Source organism: Heptranchias perlo, chromosome 5 (assembly GCF_035084215.1).
Source record: "Heptranchias perlo isolate sHepPer1 chromosome 5, sHepPer1.hap1, whole genome shotgun sequence".
In the NCBI taxonomy this organism is placed as follows: Eukaryota; Metazoa; Chordata; class Chondrichthyes; order Hexanchiformes; family Hexanchidae; genus Heptranchias; species Heptranchias perlo.
Genome location: NC_090329.1, coordinates 111,388,909 through 111,410,471, shown reverse-complemented (window position 1 = coordinate 111,410,471; position 21,563 = coordinate 111,388,909). Strand labels below are relative to the sequence as shown.

Here is a 21,563-nt window from a genome sequence, read left to right as displayed (position 1 = left end):
ATCTAATGATCCATCTAGCAACTTACCTATACCTGAAGTCAAGCTAATGGGCCTATAATTTCCTGGTTTTAACTCGTGCTCTTTTTGAATATTGGATTGTTAGGACATGGAATGCATTACTAGAAACAGTGGTGGAACCCAGATCCGTGTTAATTTTTAAAAGGAAAGTGGGTAAATAGTTGAAAAAGAAGAATTTTAAAGAGTAAGGGGAAGGAGTAGCGGAATGGAATTGAGAGGATGGCTCTCTCAGAGAGCTGGTAAAGTGTGATAGGCCGAATGGCCTCTTATACTGCAAATTATAATACTTATATTATTCTATCATATTTCTCTACTAAATGGCTTGCTATGTCAGTATTATTTACTGCTCTGGCAATCTCTGTCATGGGGGCATAAATATAGAACTTTTATTAGATTCTGTTACCGTTAAAGAAAATGAACAGAAACACAAATTAAATCAAAATGTCACAGAGACCTTGTATGAACTCAAAATTAGAAATAGTCATAATGTACAAAAATATATTTACAGTTTTCCAAACTGGATCATGAGATCAGACCATTACTGTATCTTACACTGTACATTAGTACAAAGAAAACCATATACAAAGGCCACACACCAGACTCTTAATTGTGAAACGTGCCATAACCATCAATCTTTTACAAGATATAACTATCAAGCAGTATGAATTTTAAAATCTTGTAGAATATACTTTCAAGGCACTGTAATTTTGTTGTCCATAAAGTAAATTAAACTACCAAGCAAAATGCAAAACAAGCATTTCTATTGTGGTACAACAACAACCTGCATTTATATAGTGCCTTTAACAGAGGAAAACATCCCAAGGCGCTTCACAGGAGTGTTATCAAACAAAATTTGACACCGAGCCACATAAGGAGATAGAGGTAGGTTTTAAGGAACGTCTTAAAGGAGGATAGAAAGGCGGAGAGGTTTAGGGAGGGAATTCCAGAGCTTAGGGCCTAGGCAGCTGAAGGCAAGCCCGCCAACGATGGAGCGATGAAAATCAGGGATGCACAAGAGACAAGAATTGGAAGAGTGTTGAAATTTTGGAGGGTTGTAGGGCTGGAGAAGGTTACTGAGATAGGGAGGGGCGAGGCCACGGAGGGATTTGAAAACAAGGATAAGAATTTTAAAATCGAGGCATTCCCAGATCGGAAGCCAATGTAGGTCAGCGAGCACAGGGGTGATGGGAGTACGGGACTTAATGCGAGTTAGGATACGGGCAGCAGAGTTTTGGATGAGCTCAAGTTTATGAGGGTGGAAGATGGGAAGCCAGCCAGGAGAGCACTGGAATAGTCAAGTCTAGAATTAACAAAGATACAGATGAGGGTTTCAGCAGCAGATGAGCTGAGGCAGGGGCGGAAACGGGCGATGTTACGGAGGTGGAAGTAGGCGGACTTGGTGATGGAGCGCATATGTGGACGGAAGCTCATCTCAGGGTCAATGTGACATTCAATGGTTATATATTACTGCTGAAGACTTCACTATTGTATGTCCAGCGGATCAAAGAATACAGAAATCAATGTCCTTTTCTGCAAAGAAGACATTAGAATAAACCTTTTGAAGAGGATCAATCCTGCAGTGAAGAGAATGGTAAAGCTTCCAGGTGACTGTGATGATCCTGAATCCTGTGTAGTAGCTGCTGGGCCACAGGTACAAACTCAGATTTCCAACACACTTTGTGATGTTCTACCAGTCCTTCATCTGAACCATTGATGTCAATATCCAATGCAATTTCTTCATCTAAGACAAGAAAAAGGAAAAATGCTAACTCTTAGCAAAACAAAAAAAAAAATCAAGTATTCAAATCAAAACTGACATTTTGTCTCATGTACATCAGATCAAATTAAGTAACCAACATTTTGGTGATGAGGCGGTGTAACTTATTAGTGTGCTTCTCAGTGAACTATGAGACCAGTGTTAAAGGCCAGCCTTGGCTGATATTCTGACACTCAGACTTCTCAGGCGCTGTAGCAAATGGAGAAAGGAGGATGGTAGGGTGTTCCACTTTGCAGTTCCACTTTAGCATTAACAACCAGTGGTAACCAGGGAGATCGTCAGAACTATTTACAAACTCTTGTAAATAGTTCTGATGATCCATTTGCATATATCCTGACTTCGGGATATGCAAATTATAGGGTACCAAGCATAGGAAAATTAAATAAAAATTAAGTGATTAAAAGTTTAGTGATGCACTTTTATTGTTGGAATCTTTTCCTTTCTTTACTGTGGTTAAACTAGTGATAATATTATATAAGTATTTTGCAAGCTACAGTATATATAGTTAAAATATAATTAAACTATTGTATTTTTTTTAAAATGGTTTAATTATCCATTCCAGAAGAATTTCTCATTAATATTACACATAAAAGATCTGTGTAATTTTAGCACATAGAGGCACTTATATATACAAGTGAAAAACTAAAAATAAAGTTCTTGTGAAGTTTTGACTAGTGATAGATGGCATTAGCAAGAATATAAATTGATATTATGTTACAAATTTTGGTTGTATTGTTAATGTTCATTTTGGATTTTTAAAAAGAAAGCAGTGGAACACTGAACTCAGATCATCTCGATGATGCCCAGATAGGAGGGTACCAGGAGATGCCAGCTTTGATCTAACATCGATTTGACTATGTTAACTGGGTATTTGTAAGAGAACACACAACCAGAGTAAAGAGGATTTTCTGTTTAGCATATTTTCTAATCACATCATTCATACCTAAATATGCAGCAAGGAGTTGCAGTAGTTCACTAGTCTCTTTTTCTCCAAAGCACAACACAGCACTAGTTATTTTTTCACTATAGTTCCAAAGAGTTTTGCAGACCAGGCTGGCCAATTGCCAGTCTGTAGGCCCAAAGTCTCTCAAGCAGTCAGTTAACCTAGAATCAACAAAATATAGCACATTAAAGAAAAAATAATGTTGAATGATTTGAATTGATGGTTATGCTACTCTTAACATTTGCAAACAGACGGTGGTCCAAATTCCGTGACCCTTCCAGTGCACCCCGTTGTAGCCCTGGTGGGAGTACGCGGAAGGGTTTAAAATAATGCTACATCCTGGGCTGATGTCGTGATTTCCGCAGAGCCTCGTTAGGGGTAGAGCACCTGTCCATCCTTTACAAAGCTGTTGGTGCAGGAGGGGGCATGCCCGGGGACTCCAAAAAGCCACGAGTACCTCAGAGGGACCCGGCATTTTACCGGCGGTGGTACATCCGGCTCTGCCAAGGGCACATGGGGCCCCACCTGGGGGTCTAGGCTGGGATCATGGCCTAGACCCCTGAAGAACAGGTAAGTTTTATTTAATTAAATAAACACAGCCCACTTATAGAGGGGGTCGCAGGGGACAATTTATAATTCTTTCTGGGAGGGGACCACAATGCCTCTACCACCATTCCCTCCAGGGAAATGGCTGCTTTCAACTGTTCACTGTGAGTTCTGCTGACCTCCCGCAAGAGTTACAGCAGGAGACCTAGAGAACTCCTGCGGAATTTCAGGGGCCATATTTCTTAAAAGTGAACTGTAAAGTAAATGGGGTTGAATTTCCCGATCGTCGGCCGTAACTGCAGCGGATGAACCACGGAAACCCCGAAGAATCAGCGTAAATGGTGATTATGTCGTTTCTCTGGGGTTTCCACGGATTTTCCGCTGAAGTAACAGTTGTTGATGGAAATTCAACCCCAATGTTGCAACTTAGCTTACAGGCAGGTCACAGGCAAGTAGTTTGCTTCTATTCATCATCCATTTTATTCAAACCAAACCAAGCTGATTAATCAACTAAAAATACTTCAGCGGTAAGCCAGGTGTAAAAAATATCTGCAAGAAAAGAGGCATTTACTTGGAATATTGGTTAACTGGAGTAGAAAATGAAGACTTTTTGCACTTACTTTTTAATCCCTCCATCCTGTTTCAGTATGGGTCGTTTGCTTTTATCCACCGTAAGATTTATAAGTACTCCACAGGCAGCGAAACAGACATCTTGATGCTTGGCATCCAACAGAGTGATCATAAATTTATCCACTGATTTACAGGAGAGGAAAAAAATAATTTTAGTAAAAGTATTTTCCTCTTTTTGTGGCAGGTATAGATGTCAGGCAGTTAAGAAAATGTCTCCCAAGCCAAGTAAGAGAAAAAAGAAAGAACTTGCATTTCATCACGTCCTCAGCATCTCCCAAAGAGCGTCACATTCAATAAATTACTTTCTGGAGTGCAAGTGCCTCACATTCAATGACTCACTTTTAAAAAAACTTCTTTTGTCGACAAGTGTGGCAGTCAATTTGTATACAGCAATTCTGATTGAATAATTGGATAGCTCACTTTTTAAATAGACAACTATCTAAAAAAAACACATCAAATTCGTACGGATAGATGCCTGGAACGTCAGCAGGTGTTTCCCAATCGCCCGCTGCAACATTGATGGAAACGCTGGAGGAACAGCGAACGCAGGAGTTTATGCCATTTCTCTGGGGTTTCTGCTGATCTTTCGCCAGTTCCAGCAGGAGACTCTCCTACCTCAGATTACCTATCTAGTAGAGGCTTCTTCAGTTGACAGTATCCTCATATACCACTAAATGAAGCTCATCAATGGGAAAAACCATAGAGGCAATTGTTCTAGAAGACATTTTGAGTATGAGGAAGGCAGAACTTACAAGTATTCATTTCTGTATTAAGAGAAAATGTACTAAAGAGCAGAATTTCTTTAGAAGGCAGGTCTGAAGAATAAAAATAAGTAAATAGATGCCATTTATTTTGTGTAGCGTTTCAGATTTTTAATTGTTATTATGCATTGGAACAGGTACATTTGCCCCGTGAATCATTCCAGGAGGAATGCACAACATGATTATGCCCAAATTGTGCTACAGTGGGTTACCAAACTGCCCTTTTACCACTGGGACTTTGGTTAAAATCCAGCCCGAACTGATGAGATTAATTTCTCCTTTGTCTGGTTGTAAGGGTCCCATGTGAAATAAGTTTGGGCAGTCAAACCCCAGTTCCTAGTCCTCATGGGTCCATGGCGCATACAGGAAAAGAAAATGCTCGTCGTGTGGCACAAATTGGCAATCTCACTTTCAAAGTCTATAAAGGTGGCTGTTGTGGAAAGTAGAAAAAATAATAGATACAATAGGGGGTGATTCTGGGCTGTGTTGGGTTTAAGGCACATCGTTGCTGCAGAATAAGCTTCCTTTTACTTGGCATATTCTTGTTGTATCACTGACCTCGGCCTGCTTGATGCAGACACTGAGTTGCAAAAACACTGACAAGATGACAAAATTCAATCCATCACACAAAAGATGATTTAAAAAAAAGAGTATTCAATTTTCCAATCATTTGGTATGCTTATGTTTAGAAATATGCACATTTAGTTCTTTTTAAAAAAATAACAAAAATGCAACTGAACCTTGGATGTGTTAAGAGGAGGAAATAATCACTTGTGTTACCTACTGACATGGATGGAACTCAATTTTTGAGGTTGGAATTTAGGCTAGATCAAATACTAACTTATGCTTAATGAGGTAGGATTGGTCCACCATGAGGGGCTGCAGATCACTGACCTTTATGGACACCAGAGTCACCAACAAAACCATTTAGATAATGTGAACAGTGATTCAAATGGTGGGTATATCAGTTTGTGTCCTACATCAATACCAGTTTCTGAGAAGGTGCCAGTTAATCTATTCTATATAATACAAAAAAAAAGTATACGTCCCTTTGAGCAAACTCATTGGCCAGTAGTAAGTAATCATATGACCTTCCATAGGAACATAGGAACAGGAGTGGGCCATTCAGCCCCTCGTGCCTGCTCCGCCATTTGATAAGATCATGGCTGATCTATGATCTAACTCCATATACCTGCCTTTGGCCCATATCCCTTAATACCTTTGGTTGCCAAAAAGCTATCTAACTCAGATTTAAATTCCAAATCATTTTAATGTTTTTAAGCAATTTTACTATCTAATTGTGATCATATAACTGTTCTAGTTGTGCTGCATTCTAAAAATCTCATTGGCTGCAATACACGTAACCAACCTCTGTTCCATGTTTGATTGACAGGGCTCTGGATCAATGCCAATAAAGGAGTGGCAAGCAGGAGAAGGAATTCTTCAATACTTGCTCATTAGTACGTGTAACCACACAACCATTTCATAGAATCACAGCCCATTAACTTGCAGAAAGAGGCCATTTGGCCTATCAAGCAACTCCACTAACAGACCAGCAGAAGAGCAGCGGCAAGAGCATAGAGCCCAGAGCAGAGATAAAGGAGCAGCGGCGAGAGCAGAGAACATAGAGCGGGGATAGAGGGGCAGAGGCGAGAGCAGAGAACTTAGAACGGGGATAGAGGGGCAGAGGCGGCGAGAGCAGAGAACATAGAGCGGGGATAGAGGGGCAGAGGCGGTGAGAGCAGAGAGCATAGAGCGGGGATAGAGGAGCAGCAGCGAGAGCAGAGAACATAGAGCGGGGATAGAGGGGCAGAGGCGGTGAGAGCAGAGAGCATAGAGCGGGGATAGAGGGGCGGAGGCGGTGAGAGCAGAGAGCATAGAGCGGGGATAGAGGGGCAGAGGCGGTGAGAGCAGAGAGCATAGAGCGGGGATAGAGGGGCAGAGGCGGTGAGAGCATAGAGCGGGGATAGAGGGGCAGAGGCGGCGAGAGCAGAGAACATAGAGCGGGGATAGAGGGGCAGAGGCGGTGAGAGCAGAGAGCATAGAGCGGGGATAGAGGGGCGGAGGCGGTGAGAGCAGAGAGCATAGAGCGGGGATAGAGGGGCAGAGGCGGTGAGAGCAGAGAGCATAGAGCGGGGATAGAGGGGCGGAGGCGGCGAGAGCAGAGAACATAGAGCGAGGATAGAGGGGCGGAGGCGGCGAGAGCAGAGAACATAGAGCGGGGATAGAGGGGCAGAGGCGGCGAGAGCAGAGAGCATAGAGCGGGGATAGAGGGGCGGAGGCGGTGAGAGCAGAGAACATAGAGCGGGGATAGAGGGGCAGAGGCGGCGAGAGCAGAGAACATAGAGCGGGGATAGAGGGGCAGAGGCGGCGAGAGCAGAGAACATAGAGCGGGGATAGAGGGGCAGAGGCGAGAGCAGAGAACTTAGAGCGGGGATAGAGGGGCGGAGGCGGTGAGAGCAGAGAGCATAGAGCGGGGATAGAGGGGCGGAGGCGGTGAGAGAGAGAACATAGAGCGGGGATAGAGGGGCAGAGGCGGCGAGAGCAGAGAACATAGAGCGGGGATAGAGGGGCAGAGGCGAGAGCAGAGAACTTAGAGCGGGGATAGAGGGGCGGAGGCGGCGAGAGCAGAGAACATAGAGCGGGGATAGAGGGGCGGAGGCGGAGAGAGCCCAGAGCGGGGATAGAGGGGCGGAGGCGGAGAGAGCCCAGAGCGGGGATAGAGGGGCGGAGGCGGCGAGAGCCCAGAGCGGGGATAGAGAGGCGGAGGCGGCGAGAGCCCAGAGCGGGGATAGAGGGGCGGAGACGGCGAGAGCCCAGAGCGGGGATAGAGGGGCGGAGACGGCGAGAGCCCAGAGCGGGGATAGAGGGGCGGAGGCGGTGAGAGCCCAGAGCGGGGATAGAGGGGCGGAGGCGGCGAGAGCCCAGAGCGGGGATAGAGGGGCGTAGGCGGCGAGAGCCCAGAGCGGGGATAGAGGGGCGGAGACGGCGAGAGCCCAGAGCGGGAATAGAGGGGCGGAGGCGGCGAGAGCACAGAGCGGGGATAGAGGGGCGGAGGCGGCGAGAGCCCAGAGCGGGGATAGAGGGGCGGAGGCGGCGAGAGCAGAGAGCCCAGAGCGGGGATGGAGGGGCGGAGGCGGCGAGAGCCCAGAGCGGGGATAGAGGGGCGGAGGCGGAGAGAGCCCAGAGCAGGGATAGAGGGGCAGAGGCGGCGAGAGCAGAGAACATAGAGCGGGGATGGAGGGGCGGAGGCGGCGAGAGCCTAGAGCGGGGATAGAGGGGCGGAGGTGGCGAGAGCAGAGAGCCCAGGGCGGGGATAGAGGGGCGGAGGCGGCGAGAGCAGAGAACATAGAGCGGGGATAGAGGGGCGGAGGCGGCGAGAGCCCAGAGCGGGGATAGAGGGGCGGAGGCCGCGAGAGCCCAGAGCGGGGATAGAGGGGCGGAGGCGGCAAGAGCCCAGAGCGGGGATAGAGGGGCGGAGGCCGCGAGAGCCTAGAGCGGGGATAGAGGGGCGGAGGCCGCGAGAGCCCAGAGCGGGGATAGAGGGGCGGAGGCGGAGAGAGCCCAGGGCGGGGATAGAGGGGCGGAGGCGGAGAGAGCCCAGGGCGGGGATAGAGGGGCGGAGGCCGCGAGAGCCCAGAGCGGGGATAGAGGGGCGGAGACGGAGAGAGCCCAGAGCGGGGATAGAGGGGCGGAGGTGGAGAGAGCCCAGGGCGGGGATAGAGGGGCGGAGGCGGAGAGAGCCCAGGGCGGGGATAGAGGGGCGGAGGCGGAGAGAGCCCAGGGCGGGGATAGAGGGGCGGAGGCGGAGAGAGCCCAGGGCGGGGATAGAGGGGCGGAAGCGGAGAGAGCCCAGGGCGGGGATAGAGGGGCGGAGGCGGAGAGAGCCCAGGGCGGGGATAGAGGGGCGGAGGCGGAGAGAGCCCAGGGCGGGGATAGAGGGGCGGAGGCGGAGAGAGCCCAGAGCGGGGATAGAGGGGCGGAGGCCGCGAGAGCCCAGAGCGGGGATAGAGGGGCGGAGGCGGCAAGAGCCCAGAGCGGGGATAGAGGGGCGGAGGCCGCGAGAGCCCAGAGCGGGGATGGAGGGGCGGAGACGGAGAGAGCCCAGAGCGGGGATAGAGGGGCGGAGGCGGAGAGAGCCCAGGGCGGGGATGGAGGGGCGGAGACGGAGAGAGCCCAGAGCGGGGATGGAGGGGCGGAGACGGAGAGAGCCCAGAGCGGGGATAGAGGGGCGGAGACGGAGAGAGCCCAGAGCGGGGATAGAGGGGCGGAGGCGGAGAGAGCCCAGGGCGGGGATAGAGGGGCGGAGGCGGAGAGAGCACAGGGCGGGGATAGAGGGGCGGAGGCGGAGAGAGCCCAGAGCGGGGATAGAGGGGCGGAGGCGGCGAGAGCCCAGAGCGGGGATAGAGGGGCGGAGGCGGAGAGAGCCCAGGGCGGGGATAGAGGGGCGGAGGCCGCGAGAGCCCAGAGCGGGGATAGAGGGGCGGAGACGGAGAGAGCCCAGGGCGGGGATAGAGGGGCGGAGGCGGAGAGAGCACAGGGCGGGGATAGAGGGGCGGAGGCGGAGAGAGCCCAGGGCGGGGATAGAGGGGCGGAGGCCGCGAGAGCCCAGAGCGGGGATAGAGGGGCGGAGGCGGAGAGAGCCCAGAGCGGGGATAGAGGGGCGGAGGCCGCGAGAGCCCAGAGCGGGGATAGAGGGGCGGAGGCGGAGAGAGCCCAGAGCGGGGATAGAGGGGCGGAGGCCGCGAGAGCCCAGAGCGGGGATAGAGGGGCGGAGGCCGCGAGAGCCCAGAGCGGGGATAGAGGGGCGGAGGCCGCGAGAGCCCAGAGCGGGGATAGAGGGGCGGAGGCGGAGAGAGCCCAGAGCGGGGATAGAGGGGCGGAGGCGGAGAGAGCCCAGAGCGGAGACGAGAGGAAAACAAGACAAAAAAAAAACACCTAAAGTGACGTAAGCACAAGGGAAGGAGCTGATAGGTGAGTAGCTGGTGAGTTATTTTTTAAGGTCTTAAGTGCATTTCTGTTAATTTGAGTTGGTAATCTAATAAATAGAGGCATGACAGGGCACCTCGGTCTCGTTGAATGCACATCCTGTGCCATGTGGGAAGTCCAGGACGCTTCCCACGTCTGGATGGCCACAGGTGCAGGAAGTGTTGTCAGCTGGAGGAGCTCGAGCTCCGGGTTTCGGAGCTTGAGCAACAGCTGGCGTCACTGCAGTGCATCTGCGAGGCTGAGAGCTACGTGGATAGCTCGTTTCAGGATGTGGTCACCCCGCAGCTTAACAGTGTGCAGGCAGACAAGGAGGAGCAGGCAGGTCGGTAGTTCAGGAGTTTCCTGAGTGGATCTCATTCTCCAACCAATATTCAGTTCTGAATACTGGTGAGGGAGAGGGCTCCTCTGCGGAGTGCAGAGCCAAGTCCAGAGCACCATGGGTGGCTCAGCTGTACAGGAGGGGAGGAGAAAGGTCAGGAGAGCAATAGTGATAGGGGATTCTATAGTTAGGGGAGTAGATAGGCGTTTCTGCAGCTGCAGATGTGATTCCAGGATGGTATGTTACGTACCTGGTGCCAGGGTCATGGATGTCACTGAGCGGCTGCAGAATATTCTGAAGGGGGAGGGTGAACAGCCAGAGGTCGTGGTCCATATTGGTACTAACAACATAGGTAGAAAGAGGGATGAGGTCCTGCAGGCAAATTTTAAGGATGTGGAGATGCCGGTGATGGACTGGGGTTGACAATTCTGGACTATAACTTGGTGTTGTAAAATTGTTTACAAATTTTAAGGAGTTAGGAAAGAGATTAATAAACAGGACCTCAAAGGTAGTAATCTCCGGATTTCTCCCAGTCCGACGAGCTAGCGAGTACAGAAATAGGAGGATAGGGAAGATGAATGCGTGGCTGGAGAGATGGTGCAGGAGGGTGGGCTTTAGATTCCTGGGGCATTGGGACCAGTACAAGCCGGACGGGTTGCACCTCAAAAGGGCCGGGACCAATATCCTTGCAGGGAGGTTTGCTAGTGCTGTGGGGGAGAGTTTAAACTAGCTTGGCAGGGGGATGGGAACCTGAGCGTAGATTCAGGAGGGCAAGGAGCAGAGCTGGAAATAGAAGACACAAAATTAGTAAGTTGAGTTTGGAAGGCAGAGGAAACAAAGGTTAGAAAATAAACAACAAAAGAGTTTGGCAGTGCTTAATGGTATACACTTCAATGCAATGAGTCTAGTGAATAAAGCAGATGAGTTGAGGGCACAGATAGACATGTGGCAGTACGATATCTTAGCTATTACTGAAACATGGCTTAAATAGGGGCAGGAATGGCAACTCAACGTTCCTGGTTACAGGGTTTTCAGAAGAGATTTAGAGAGGGGGGGTAAAAAAGGAGGGAGTGGCAATATTGGTTAAAGAAACAATTACAGCTGTGAGGAGGGATGATATGTTAGATGGATCATCAAATGAGGCCATATGGGTTTAGCTAAAGAACAAAAAAGGGGCAATCACACTGCTGGAAGCATACTATAGACCCCCCCCAAACAGTCAGAGGGAGATAGAAGAGCAAATATGTGGGCAAATTTCTAAGAAATGCAAAAACAATGGGGCAGTAATAGTAGGGGATTTCAACTACCCTAATATTAACTGGGATACAATCAGTGCAAAAGGTATAGAGGGTGCAGAATTCTTAAAATGCATTCAGGAGAACTTTTTTAGCCAGTACGTAGCAAGACCAACAAGGGCGGGGAGGGGGGTGTGGCAGTTCTGGACTTAGTTTTAGGGAATAAAGCTGGGCAGGTGGAAGGAGTATCAGTGGGAGACCATTTTGGTGGTAGTGATCATAATTCAGTTAGATTTAGCATAGTTATGGGACAGCACAAAGATAGAACAAGAGTAAAAGTTCTCAATTGGGGAAAGGCCAATTTTACTAAGCTGAGAAGTGATTGAGCAAAAGTGGACTAGAAACAGTTACTTGAAGGTAAATTAGTGTCAGAGCAGTGGGAGGCATTCAAGGGAGAGATAGTGAGGGTTCAGAACAAACATGTTCCCACAAAGAAAAAGGGTGGGTCTGCCAAATCTAGAGCCCCCTGAATGACAAGGAGCATACAGGGTAAGATAAGGCAGAAAAGGGAAGCTTATGTCAGAGACCGTGAGCTCAATACTACAGAAAGCCTAAAGGAGTATAGAAAGTGCAGGGGTGAAATTAAAAAGGAAATTAGGAAAGCAAAGAGAGGGCATGAAAAAGTACTGGCAAGTGAAATCAAGGAAAACCCAAAGATGTTTTATAAATTCATAAAAAGCAAGAGGATAACTAAGGAAAGAGTAGGGCCTATTAGAGACCAGAAAGGTAACATATGTATGGAGCGGAAAATGTGGGTACGGTCCTTAATGAATACTTTGCGTCTGTCTTCACAAAAGAGGGGGACGATACAGGCATTGTAGTTAAGGAGGAGGAGTGTGAAATATTGGATGGGATAAATATAGTGAGAGAGGAAGTATTAAGGGGATTAGCATCTTTGAAAGTAGATAAATCACCAGGCCCAGATGAAATGTATCCCAGGCTGTTAAGAGAAGCAAGGGAGGAAATAGCGGAGGCTCTGACCATCATTTTCCAATCCTCCCTGACTACAGGCGTGGTGCCGCAGGATTGGAGGACTGCTAATGTTGTACCGTTGTTTAAAAAGGGAGAAAGGAATAGACCGAATAATTATAGGCCAGTCAGCCTAACCTCGGTGTTGGTCAAATTATTGGAATTAATTCTGAGGGACAGCATAAATCTTCATTTAGAAAAGCACGGGTTAATCAAGGACAGTCAGCATGGATTTGTTATGGGAAGGTCGTGTCTAACTAACTTGATTGAATTTTTTGAGGCGGTAACAAGGAGGGTCGATGAGGGTAACATGTTTGATGTAGTCTACATGGATTTTAGCAAGGCTTTTGACAAGGTCCCACATGGCAGACCGTCAAAAAAGTAAAAGCCCATGGGATCCAAGAGAAAGTGGCACGTTGGATCCAAAATTGGCTCAGTGGATGGAAGCAAAGGGTAATGGTCGACAGGTGTTTTTGTGACTGGAAGGCTGGTTCCAGTGGGGTTCCGCAGGGCTCAGTACTAGGTCCCTTGCTTTTTGTGGTATATATTAATGATTTAGACTTGAATGTAGGGGGCATGATTAAGAAGTTTGCAGATGATACAAAAATTAGCCATGTGATTGATAGTGAGGAGGAAAGCTGTATACTGCAGGAAGATATCAATGGACTGGTCAGGTGGGCAGAAAAGTGGCAAATGGAATTCAATCCGGAGAAGTGTGAGGTAATGCATTTGGGGAGGGCAAACCCAAGGGAGTACACAATAAATGGGAAGATACTGAGGGGTGTAGAGGAACAGGGGGACCTTGGAGTGCATGTCCACAGACCCCTGAAGGTAGCAGGACAGGAAGATAAGGTGATTAAGAAGGCATACAGGATACTTTCCTTTATTAGTCGAGGCATAGAACATAAGAGCAAGGAGGTTATGCTAGAACTATATAAAACACTAGTTAGGCCCACAACTTGAGTACTGCGTAAAGTTCTGGCCACCACATTACAGGAAACGTGTGACTACACTAGAGAGGGTACAGAGGAGATTTACGAGGATGTTGCCAGGGCTGGAGCATTTTAGCTATGAGAAAAGGTTGGATAGGCTGGGGTTGTTTTCTTTGGAACAAAAGAGGCTGAGGGGAGATTTAATTGAGGTGTATAATATTGTGACAGGACTAGATAGAGTGGATAGGGAGGACCCATTTCCCTTAGCAGAGGGATCAGTGACCAGGGGGCATAGATCTAAAGTAATTGGTAGAAGGATTAGAGAGGAGGTGAGGAGAAACTTTTTCACCCAGAGGGTGGTGGAGGTCTGGAACTCATTGCCTGAAAGAGTGGTAGAGGCAGAAACACTCAACTCATTTAAAAAGTACTTTGATGTGCACTTGAAGTGCCGTAACCTACAGGGCTACGGACCAAATGCTAGAAAGTGGGATTAAGCTGGATAGATCGTTTGCGGCCAGCACGGACACGATCCTTCTGTGCCGTAACTTTCTATGATTCTACGAACTGTTCTACACCCACTTCTAGAGAATCTATTATCCCAATGTGCACCTCATCTGTGAAAACAGACATATCTGCCATTTCATTACTCTCCTCTACAACCTTGGCTCTTACATCTCTTAGCCCCCCTACCCCAACTATCCTCTTAGAAATAATATGCCTACAAAAAAAGAGATGTAGTATAGACAATTAAGCAATGGAATAGCAAGAAATATATAAATATACATAATATACTACAATTATATGTATAGACTAAGTATACAGTTCTTGAGAAAAAAAAGTCAATGAATAATCATAGAAGATCAACTAGTAATTTGCATCTCAGATTGCTTCATACAAGAAGTAATTGAATTACTTTTGTAGTGAAGTGCCTTATTTAGGCAAACAGCAAGACATGGCTAAGTTCACTTTCCAAAGGCAGAAATCCATCCAAGCTGACTTTTTAGAGGAAGTACTGATGTTTGATTTTTAATTGTTTAAATGTGGACAGATAGGAACACAGGAACAGGAGAACGCCACTTAGCCCCTCAAGCCTGTTTCCGCCATTCAATGAGATCATGGCTGATCTGTGACCTAGCTCCATATACCCGCCTTAACCAAAAGTATTAAGGGACATGGGGCTATCAAAAATCTATCAATCTCAGATTTAAAATTAACAACTGAGCTGGCATCAACTTCTGTTTGCGGAAGAGAACATAGGAACAAGAGTAGGCCATTCAGCCCCTCGTGCCTGCTCCGCCATTTGATAAGATCATGGCTGATCTGTGATCTAACTCCATATACCTGCCTTTGGCCCATATCCTTTAATACCTTTGGTTGCCAAAAAGCTATCTATCTCAGGTTTAAATTTAGCAATTGAGCTAGTATCAATTGCTGTTTGCGGAAGAGAGTTCCAAACTTCTACCACCTTTTGTGTGTAGAAATGTTTTCTAATCTCACTCCTCAAAGGTCTGGCTCTAATTTTTAGACTGTGCCCCCTACTCCCAGAATCCCCAACCAGCGGAAATAGTTTCTTTCTATCCACCCTATCTGTTCCCCTTAATATCTTATAAACTTCGATCAGATTACCCCTTAACCTTCTAAAGTCTAGAGAATACAGCCCCAATTTGTGTAATTTCTCCTCATAACTTAACCCTTGAAGTCCGGGTATCATTCTAGTAAATCTACGCTGCACTCCCTCCGAGGCCAATATGTCCTTCCGAAGGTGCGGTGCCCAGAACCGCTCACAGTACTCCGGGTGCGGTCTAACCAGGGTTTAGTATAGCTGCAGCATAACTTCTGCCCCCTTGTACTCCAGTCCTCTAGATATAAAGGCCAGCATTCCATTAGCCTTACTGATTATTTTCTGCATCTGTTCATGACACTTCAATGATCTATGTACCTGAACCCCTAAGTCCCTTTGGACATCCACTGTTTTTAACTTTTTACCATTTAGAAAGTACCTTGTTCTATCCTTCTTTGATCCAAAGTGGATGACCTCACATTTGTCTACATTGAATTCCATTTGCCACAGTTTTGCCCATTCACCTAATCTATCAATATCCCTTTGTAATTTTATGTTTTCATCTACACTGCTTACAATGCCACCAATCTTTGTGTCATCGGCAAACTTAGATATGAGACTTTCTATGCCTTCATCTAAGTTGTTGATAAATATTGTGAATAATTGAGGCCCCAAGACATTCCAAACTTCTACCACCCTTTGCGTGTAGAGGTGTTTCCAAACTTCACTTCTGAAAGTCCTGGCTCTAATTTTCAGGCGATGTCTCCGAGTCCTAGACTCCTCAACCAGTGGAAATAGTTTCTCCCTATCAGTTCCCCTTAATATCTTGAAAACTTCAATCAAATCACTCCTTAATCTAAATTCCTGGGAATACAACCCTAATTTGTGCAATCTCTCCTCGTAATTTATAGAGATGCATTAAAGCTATGATGCAAAAGCATTGACGTTTTTTTTAAAAAGTGATAGTTTTGTGATTCTTCCTGTAAATAATCTAGGCCTAATTCGAGTGGATTGAAGAGGCTGCTATCGAAGTTGCGAAAGGTTGCTGAAGATTTACTTTCAATTCACAACATTTTTGTGTCTAAGCAAAACGAGCTAAGTTTGCCCATTTTTTTTCCATTTAAATTTAAAACAAATGTTGTAATCAAGCATACATTATAGGAATCAGAGGAATGTTTCCTGTTTTAATGCTATGTTTGCAGGAAAAAAAATCAGTTGCTTTGTTGTGGAAACTGCTGTAAAAAAAATGAAGCAATACCAACCCTGTTACTTCTTAAAATAGGATTATTCAGTAAATGTGTAGCATCTGGATGAAAAGGATGCTGCAGAAAAATTATCAGTACTTTAATAGAAGTTTCATTACTTAATTTATCACCCTATAATTAATATTAGAGGGACCTTCAATTTAGGAATGTAAATTGTACAGTAGACAAAAAGGGCCAAAACTAAAGAGTATAATATGTATACTTCTACAGAAATAAAACTAGAAATAAAGAGAATCCCACATAAACATATGACACCAGCATTATTGTCCTTTCTGCTACAGTTCCACAAAAACTCTCCCATCCAAATGTGAAATGATGATAAGAGAAGGTTGTAGAAATGATTTAAAAAGCAGTCAAAATGTCACAAGAGAAAGTACACAGAGTTCTGATGATAGATCAGTAGATAATTTGTACCAGATATGAGGTTCTGAGCCAAACAGTCCAGGATGGTCTCATGAGGGGGCAAAACTTGACCTCCTCTTGGGAAATAAGGAAGGGCAGGTGACAGAAGTGTTAGTGAGGGATCACTTTGGGACCAGTGATCATAATTCCATTAGTTTTAAGATAGCTATGGAGAATGATAGGTCTGGCCCAAAAGTTAAAATTCTAAATTGGGGAAAGGCCAATTTTGATGGTATTAGACAGGAACTTTCAGAAGTTGATTGGGAGAGTCTGTTGGCAGGCAAAGGGACGTCTGGTAAGTGGGAGGCTTTCAAAAGTGTGTTAACCAGGGTTCAGGGTAAGCACATTCCTTATAAAGTGAAGGGCAAGGCTGGTAGAAGTAGGGAACCTTGGATGACTCGGGAGATTGAGGCCCTAGTCAAAAAGAAGAAGGAGGCATATGACATGCATAGGCAGCTGGGATCAAGTGGATCCCTTGAAGAGTATAGAGATTGCCGGAGTAGAGTTAAGAGAGAAATCAGGAGGGCAAAAAGGGGACATGAGATTGCTTTGGCAGATAAGGCAAAGGAGAATCCAAAGAGCTTCTACAAATACATAAAGGGCAAAACAGTAACTAGGGAGAGAGTAGGGCCTCTTAAGGATCAACAAGGTCATCCAAGTGCGGAACCACAAGAGATGGGTGAGATCCTAAATGAATATTTCACATCGGTATTTACGGTTGAGAAAGGCATGGATGTTAGGGAACTTGGGGAAATAAATAGTGATGTCTTGAGGAGTGTATATATTACAGAGAGGGAGGTGCTGGAAGTCTTAACGCACATCAAGGTAGATAAATCTCCGGGACCTGATGAAATGTATCCCAGGACGTTATGGGAGCTTAGGGAGGAAATTGCGGGTCCCCTAGCAGAGATATTTGAATCATCGACAGCTACAAGTGAGGTGCCTGAAGATTGGAGGGTAGCAAATGTTGTGCCTTTGTTTAAGAAGGGCGGCAGGGAAAAGCCTGGGAACTACAGACCGGTGAGCCTGACATCTGTGGTGGGTAAGTTGTTGGAGGGTATTCTGAGACACAGGATCTGCGGGCATTTGGAGAGGCAGGGACTGATTAGGAATAGTCAGCAAGATTTTGTGAGAGGAAAATCATGTCTCACGAATTTGATTGAGTTTTTTGAAGGGGTAACCAAGAAGATAGATGAGGGCTGTGCAGTAGACGTGGTTTACATGGACTTTAGCAAAGCCTTTGACAAGGTACCGCATGGTACGTTGTTACATAAGGTTAAATCTCATGGGATCCAAGGTGAGGTAGCCAATTGGATACAAAATTGGATTGACGACAGAAGACATAGGGTGGTTGTAGAGGGTTGTTTTTCAAACTGGAGGCCTGTGACCAGCGGTGTGCCTCAGGGATCGGTGCTGGGTCCGCTGTTATTTGTTATATATATTAATGATTTGGATGAGAATTTAGGAGGCATGGTTAGTAAGTTTGCAGATGACGCCAAGATTGGTGGCATTGTGGACAGTGAAGAAGGTTATCTAGGATTGCAACGGGATCTTGATAAATTGGGCCAGTGGGCCGATGAATGGCAGATGGAGTTTAATTTAGATAAATGTGAGGTGATGCATTTTGGTAGATCAAATCGGGCCAGGACCTACTCTGTTAATGGTAGGGCGTTGGGGAGAGTTATAGAACAAAGAGATCTAGGAGTACAGGTTCATAGCTCCTTGAAAGTGGAGTCACAGGTGGATAGGGTGGTGAAGAAGGCATTCAGCATGCTTGGTTTCATTGGTCAGAACATTGAATACAGGAGTTGGGATGTCTTGTTGAAGTTGTACAAGACATTAGTAAGGCCACACTTGGAATACTGTGTACAGTTCTGGTCACCCTATTATAGAAAGGATATTATTAAACTAGAAAGAGTGCAGAAAAGATTTACTAGGATGCTACCGGGACTTGATGGTTTGACTTATAGGGAGAGGTTGGATAGACTGAGACTTTTTTCCCTGGAGAGTAGGAGGTTTAGGGGTGATCTTATAGAAGTCTATAAAATAATGAGAGGCATAGATAAGGTAGATAGTCAAAATCTTTTCCCAAAGGTAGGGGAGTCTATAACGAGGGGGCATAGATTTAAGGTGAGAGGGGAGAGATATAAAAGGGTCCAGAGGGGCAATTTTTTCACTCAAAGGGTGGTGAGTGTCTGGAACGAGCTGCCAGAGGCAGTAGTAGAGGCGGGTACAATTTTGTCTTTTAAAAAGCATTTGGACAGTTACATGGGTAAAATGGGTATAGAGGGATATGGGCCAAGTGCAGGCAATTGGGACTAGCTTAGTGGTATAAACTGGGCGACATGGACATGTTGGGCCGAAGGGCCTGTTTCCATGTTGTAAACTTCTATGATTCTATGTTTGATCTCTCACCTGTGCTGAGTTAGCCAATCTCAGCAGGGGCAACAGTGGAAGCACTTCAGTTGGTCTCAGCATCATGGGCTGGTGGAGGGGCGGTGGGGGGGGGAAATTCTTTCCATTCCTGATTCCAGTCCAGTGACCTGTGCTGAAAGTGCCTGCGTGTGGATATTGGGTGAGGACAGGGTTGCGCTTGACTGTGATGCTATCCCATTTTCTAAAAGCACAGCAAGACAGACTCTCCAGGCTCACACCTTAAGAATTATTACTTGGGTGAGACATGGGAAGGCTGTGGTTGCCTGTCATATTATAACACAGCACAAGTTCCTAGCTTGAGGAGACGAGTGGTTGCAGGGAGTAAATGGATAAAATTGGAGGAGAAAATATGAATTAGCAAGAGATTAGCAAAGGGTTTGTCGGCAGCTGCACAAAAACTCATGGGAAGAAAAAAATGGCCAATCAGGAAAAAGTGGGGTGTAAGCAATGTGAAGTGAAGTTTCTGAGTCCCCTGAGGCTGGGGCATCTGGCAGCAAAAAGTATACATGCTGAGAATCTCTGCTACCTCATCATTGAGGCGAGTGGGAAGAGCAGGTGCAGAGACCAAAGTGCCTTCCTGAAAAGCAGGCTTTGTGCCAGCCGATGGCAAAGCTGGAAGTTCCCCAGAATATGCAAAAGCTTTAAAGCTAACTGTAATGTAATAATATTTGCATTTATGTAGTGCCTTTCACATCAAAATGACTCAACCATTTCACAGAATGAAATAAGTTTGAAATGGTCACTATTGTTACGTAAGCTAACATGATAGGCATTCTGTGACAGCGTCGTCCCATAAATTTCTGATCCAGAGGTGAGAGTGCTACAAATTAAATTACCAAACTAAGATATGAAAATGTTGCTTTGCATTTGTACAGGCATTTTGCACCAGTTCACAACGTTTGAGTACATTTAGTGTCATGCAAATTTGCCGTACACAAATAGACAGTTCCTAATATTGTTAAAATAAATCCATTGTGTGAAGCCTATTTCTAAGTTTAGTTGGAATGTAATGGACCTGTTGGGCCGAATGGCCTGTTTCTGTGCTGTACATTAGATGTAATGTAATGTGAACTTACCTGAAGATCATGGTTCCTCACCGGTAGCCATGAGGATCCATCTACTGGAAATCAGCTTAGGAACTGTATGGGCAGAACTTTCAGGATCAAGGGATAATATCAAGGCACCTCAGGAGATAAGTATCCCGCCTGGTGCCCACAAAGGCTAATTAAATAATCAATCCAGGAATACATGGGTAGTACTTTCAGGTCTTCTGCCTCCTCCAGCAGAGGAACAAAGAGGTTTGGAAAGTGGAATTGGGCCCACAGCCACCAAGCAAAGCAGCAAAGAGAGAGGACAGGACTTCTGATAAGGGGCAGCAGAACTTTCTGGAATCTCAGGGAAGCAGCATACAGAATTTTAAGGTGCACCACATGTGGGTCAGCCATTTTCGCCAAGATCAGATACAAAGAACAAACATGACAGTTCAGCAAGAGAATAAGAGATCATTCGAAGGGCCAGAGGCCTGGATCAGATCAGCACCAGAAAGCCAGAGGGTGAGTGGAGTAAAGGAGGAGGAGAATAATACACAATGAGTAAAGAATTAACCTAATCGGAGCCGTGCAGAACGATGGAAGAATGGTAGAATTGAGACAGATGCAAAGGACGAGAAATTCTGGAAAAGGTTATTGAGGATACAAAACCACAAAAGGTCATGTAAATGCATCAGAGTAGGCTAACATGGTCAAGCAGTCTTGGAGAGTTACAGGATAATCCCTGGATACTTTGTTGATCTATGGGCTTTTCTAAAAAGTTAAAAATATAATACTGCTGATTATTGGCAGTCACTCCGTGCATCAAACGCTTACTTTCATTCAAAACTGTGAGTGTTAAGAACATAAGAAATAGGAGCAGGAGTAGGAGTAGGCCAATCGGCCCCTCGAAAATGCTCAAACCCCATTCAATTAGATCATGGCTGATCTTCGACCTCAACTCCACTTTCCCGTCCTATCCCCATATCCCTTGATTCCCCTAGAGTCCAAAAATATATCTATCTCAGCCTTGAATATATTCAACGACTCAGCATTCACAGACCTCTGGGGTAGAGAATTCCAAAGATTCACAATCCTCTGAGTGAAGAAATTCTTCCTCATCTCAGTCTTAAATGGCCGACCCCTTATCCTGAGACTATGCCCCCTAGTTCTAGACTCTCAGCAAGCCCCCTCATAATCTTATATGTTTCAATGTGATCACCTCTCTTTCTTCTAAACTCCAGAGAGTATAGGCCCATTCTTCTCAACCCTCTCATCCCAGGAATTAATCTAGTGAACCTTTGTTGCACCGCCTCTAAGGCAAATGTATCCTTCCTTAGATAAGGAGACCAAAACTGTACACAGTACTCCTGGTGAGGTCTCACTAAAGCTCTGGATTTCTCTAGATAGTGATGAGAATCAATCTGCCATCCGGCAGCAGGAAAATGTCCTTACAATATTGAAAACTTTATTGAGGTCAGAAATCATTATCTATGACGCAGGTAAAGCTTCTGGCTCACCAAACATCAAAGAAACCAAGATCTTGAAGAGAGTGCCACTATTGTTAGAGTATTGAGGTAACAAATTAGTGTTCAAACACATGTTTAAAGATAGGATCATTTTCCAAGTGGCCTGTTGTTCAAAGGGATAAATAGGATGAGGAGATAAAAGGGGTAGATTTTCAACTTACTG

The 21,563-nt window shown here is 46.0% G+C and overlaps 1 protein-coding gene across 3 annotated transcripts in view; it reads right to left on the bottom strand.

Moving 5' to 3' along the window:
- Positions 1–204: 204 nt before the first annotated feature.
- armc2 (armadillo repeat containing 2) overlaps positions 205–21,563 on the bottom strand; it is a 120,543-nt gene continuing 99,184 nt past the window's right edge. For 2 of the 3 annotated variants that reach the window (XM_067985000.1, XM_067984999.1), the window contains 3 exons: positions 3,905–4,037; positions 2,739–2,899; positions 205–1,759 (listed from right to left, as the gene is read on the bottom strand). In XM_067985000.1, the coding sequence (XP_067841101.1) occupies positions 1,587–1,759; positions 2,739–2,899; positions 3,905–4,037 (467 nt within the window). In that variant the 3' untranslated portion in view covers positions 205–1,586. The remainder of the gene's footprint in view (positions 1,760–2,738; positions 2,900–3,904; positions 4,038–21,563) is intronic. The other variant, XM_067985001.1, reaches the window with a different exon arrangement.